The sequence below is a fragment of the Nicotiana sylvestris genome, chromosome 8, assembly GCF_000393655.2.
Source record: "Nicotiana sylvestris chromosome 8, ASM39365v2, whole genome shotgun sequence".
NCBI classification, from domain to species: domain Eukaryota; kingdom Viridiplantae; phylum Streptophyta; class Magnoliopsida; order Solanales; family Solanaceae; genus Nicotiana; species Nicotiana sylvestris.
In genome coordinates, this window is record NC_091064.1 from 96,603,936 (window position 1) to 96,607,743 (window position 3,808).

The following is a 3,808-nucleotide window of genomic DNA, read 5'->3' on the forward strand; positions in this document are numbered from 1 at the left end:
AAGTGACTATGAAATGATATATTTGATACAAATATTGAATTGAGATGATTGATGGAAAAGGGAAACACCTTGGTAAGGCGGCCTAGCCGATTGGGTCAAGATCGGACTCCATGCCGCACACATGGTGGTATTGTGTTGATATTGAACCCTAGATAAAAAGGGAAAAATGAGATTGTGATTGAAGTGTATGTCTCAAATGAGGCAACCTAGCCGATCGGGTCGAGATCGGACTCCGCTCAAGTTAGCGGTGGTATAGCGAACAATGATGAATAGTATGAAATGCCCCAAACTAAAGGCTATGGAAACATAATGCGAAAATTGTATGATTTTTCTACATTGATAACGTTGTGATCATTTAAAGCTTTTGAGTTATACTTGTGCTTTCCTTATGTTTGGTATGAAAGTTCTTTCTAACTAGATAGTGTTTAGTTATACATACTAGTACTATTCCATGGTACTAATGTCCCTTTTGCTGGGGGCGCTACATTTAATGAATGTAGGCGGCTCCATTGCGGATAGTGTCGATCGCGCATAGTGGAGTACCTTCTTCTCAAAGTCTTGGTGCGCCCCTTTCTCCTTCAAGGGGTTATATTGCACATCTTTGGTTGTGGACTTCCACTTTTGAGGTATAGCCGGGGCCTTGTTGCCGGCATTGCCATACTTGTCTTTTAAATCTTTAGAGGCTCCGTAGACATATGTGTGGGTGATGTGTGAGTGTTGGATGGGTCTGTGAACTATGTTGTAATTCTAACTCTTGCTTCTCTAAAGTGTAATTGTATGGAATCTTGGAACTTTACTACGGCTTAACGTTGTGACATAAAATGAACTAAACTCGATGAATGTGCTATCTTTCCTCGTCTAAATAAATGAAAGCATGGTTTCCTTATTCATATTGAGTTGGGTAGGAAGTGTTTGATAAGGCTTTCTCAGTTGGGTTCACTCGATTGAGCGCCGGTCGCGCCTCCCAAGGTTGGGGCGTGACAAACTTGGTATCAGAGCCAAAGGTTTTGAAGTGTCCTAGGATGTCTCGGAGCCGTATCTGGTAGAGTTCTTCTTATCTGTGAGTAGTCAACCACATCTATAAGCTGGAGGAATAACACCCTTCTTTGATATTCTGTATCGTGCGGTGAAACTGTTCCCTCTCCAATTAGTGCATTGTTCTATCTTTTAGTAAATAGCACCTAAGAAGAAATCGAGAATTGGCCAAGAACCCAATGCCACCTCAGGAGTGGCTGATGATTCACTACTTGATACTGCGGGTGAGGGTAGCTTCCCTGCTATCACCCTGCCTGATTCTACTATTCTACAACAGACTACCCCACTTCCTACACCTGCGGAGGGTACCACTATCCCTCCCATTGATACTTCTGTTCCGCCTCCAGCCCCAACTTCTAGTTCTGGTATTTCTGATGGGAATATTTGGGGAGCTATTCAGATATTGACCCAGCTAGTGGCCTCTCCGGCCCAGAGGTCAAATGTTGCGCCTAGTTCATCCAGCCAGCAATGGGATTCTACTAGTTTCATGGTGAACATATTTCTCCAGTTAGACCCTCCAGTGTTTACAGGTGCCAATCTAGAAGAAGAATCTCAGGATTTTATTAATAAGATGCACAATACCATCAGAGTTATTCGTGCAACTGAGACAGAGGGAGTAGAGTTGGCTGCCTACCATCTGAATGAGTTATGGGAAGATTCCCGTGAGGAGGGGCGCCCTCCGGCAAGGTGGAGCGAGTTTACTGATGCCTTTATAGATCATTTCCTGCCTGATGAGACAAGGGCAACCCGTGCCGCTGAGTTTGAAAATCTGAAGCAATGTAACAGAAGTGTGTGGGAGTACCACATGGAGTTTACTCACCTGTCCAAGTATGCAATTCATATGTTGCCCACAATGGAGGCCAGGGTGCGGCGGTTTGTTTAGGGCCTTAATTCTTTGACTATTAATGAGGCTTCTATGGCTGCACTGAATTCTGATATGAATTATGGGAAGATGGTAACATTCGCTCAAGCCACATAGAACCGTAAAATGAAGAACAAGATGGAGAGAGAGGGTAACAGTAACGCCCCGGTCTACGGGCAATATTGGCGAGTCACTAGGTGGGGAAGATCAGCTTTTAGGGGAGGATCATCAGGGCCGTCCCAGTCTGTTGCACAGTATTTAGCTAGTGCACCGCCATCAGGGCCCAGCCGCAACAGTGGAGTCATTTTAGGCCTGGTCAGGGAAATAGGGGATCCTATCAACGGGGTCGGTCAGGAGAGAGGTCCCAGCAGTAGAGGTCCCCGTGCCCAGGTGCGGGAAGATGCACTTAGGGGCTTGTTATTTGGAGTTACCTATATGTTACGGATGTGGGATGAGGGGTCATATTCAGAGACATTGTCGCGTATCCCACTGGGGAGCGGGTAAGGGCACAACTCAGTCATCCAGTCCAGCAGCTGCTACATCTTCATCCCCCTCTCCAGCTCGAGGTACCCCAGCACCCGCAGGGCATGGTGCAGCTAGATGTGGTGCGCAGAGTTTAGGAGGACCCAGTCGGTTCTATGTTATGAGTGGTTGCCAGACTGCAGAGGCTTCTCCAGATGTTGTAATAGGTATTCTGATTGTCCAATCTCATGATGTGTATGCACTTATTGACCACGGTTCCACCTTGTCCTATGTTACCACTTTTGTTGCAATGGAATTCGGGATAGAACCAAATCAACTTCATGAGCCATTTTCAGTGTCTACTCCGGTTGGTGAGTCTATTATGGCTGCTCGAGTTTATAGATGTTGTGTTGTTATGGTACGGGGTAGGGATACCACGACCAACCTTATTGAGTTAGTGATGGTCGACTTTGATGTAATAATTGGAATGGATTGGCTTTATTCATGCTTTGCCAAGCTTGGTTGTCGGACTAGAACTATGAGGCTTGAATTTCCTAATCAGCCCGTTGTTGAATGGAAGGGAGATAATATAGTGCCTAAGGGTCGGTTTATTTCCTACCTTAAGGCTGCGAAGATGATCAAGAAGGGGTGTATCTATCATTTAGTTCAGGTAACGAACACCAATGCCGAGGCGCCTTGCCTTGAATCTGTACCAATTGTGAATGAATTTCCGGATGTCTTTCCAAATGAGCTCCCTAGGATTCCACCAGATAGGGAGATTGATTTTGGGATCGATGTGATGTTAGGCACGCAGCCTATATCAATTCTACCATACAGAATGGCACCGGCTGAACTGAAAGAGCTAAAGGAGCAATTGAAGTATTTTCTATAAAAGGGTTTCATCCGGCCGAGTGTGTCATCGTGGGGCACACTGGTCTTGTTTGTAAGAAAGAAAGATGGGTCTCTGCAGATGTGTATTGACTATCGGAAACTCAACAAAGTCACAATCAAAAACAAATACCCCTCTACCAAGAATAGATGACTTCTTTGATCAATTGCAAGGTGCTACGTGTTTCTCAAAGATTGACTTGTGGTCTGGGTACCATCAATTGAATATAAGAGAGCAGGATATTCCAAAAATAGATTTCAGAACTCGGTATGGGCACCTTGAATTTATGGTGATGTCTTTTGGGCTAACAAATGCCCCGGCTGCCTTCATGGATCTTATGAATCGAGTCTTCAAGACTTTTCTAAACTCCTTTGTGATAGTGTTCATTGACAATATTCTTGTGTATTCCAGAAGTTGGGAGGACCATGCTGACCATCTCAGGGCAGTTCTGCAGACCCTTTAACAACATCAATTGTATGCAAAATTTTCAAAATGTGAATTTTGGCTTGAATCCATCACATTCTTGGGCCATGTCGTTTCTAGGGAGGGAGTTAAGGTTG

The 3,808-nt window shown here is 44.8% G+C and overlaps 1 protein-coding gene across 1 annotated transcript; it reads left to right on the plus strand.

Moving 5' to 3' along the window:
* The first annotated feature begins 2,297 nt into the window (after positions 1-2,297).
* LOC138875418 (uncharacterized) lies at positions 2,298-3,251 on the plus strand. The gene has a single exon (XM_070154245.1). It carries the CDS (start codon positions 2,298-2,300, stop codon positions 3,249-3,251), a length of 954 nt encoding a protein of 317 aa, XP_070010346.1.
* The last annotated feature ends 557 nt before the right edge of the window (positions 3,252-3,808 follow it).

What these genes read in the sequence shown, in the direction of transcription:
- LOC138875418 (XM_070154245.1), top strand. Translation starts at nt 2,298, where the DNA reads ATGCACTTAGGGGCTTGTTATTTGGAGTTACCTATATGTTACGGATGT.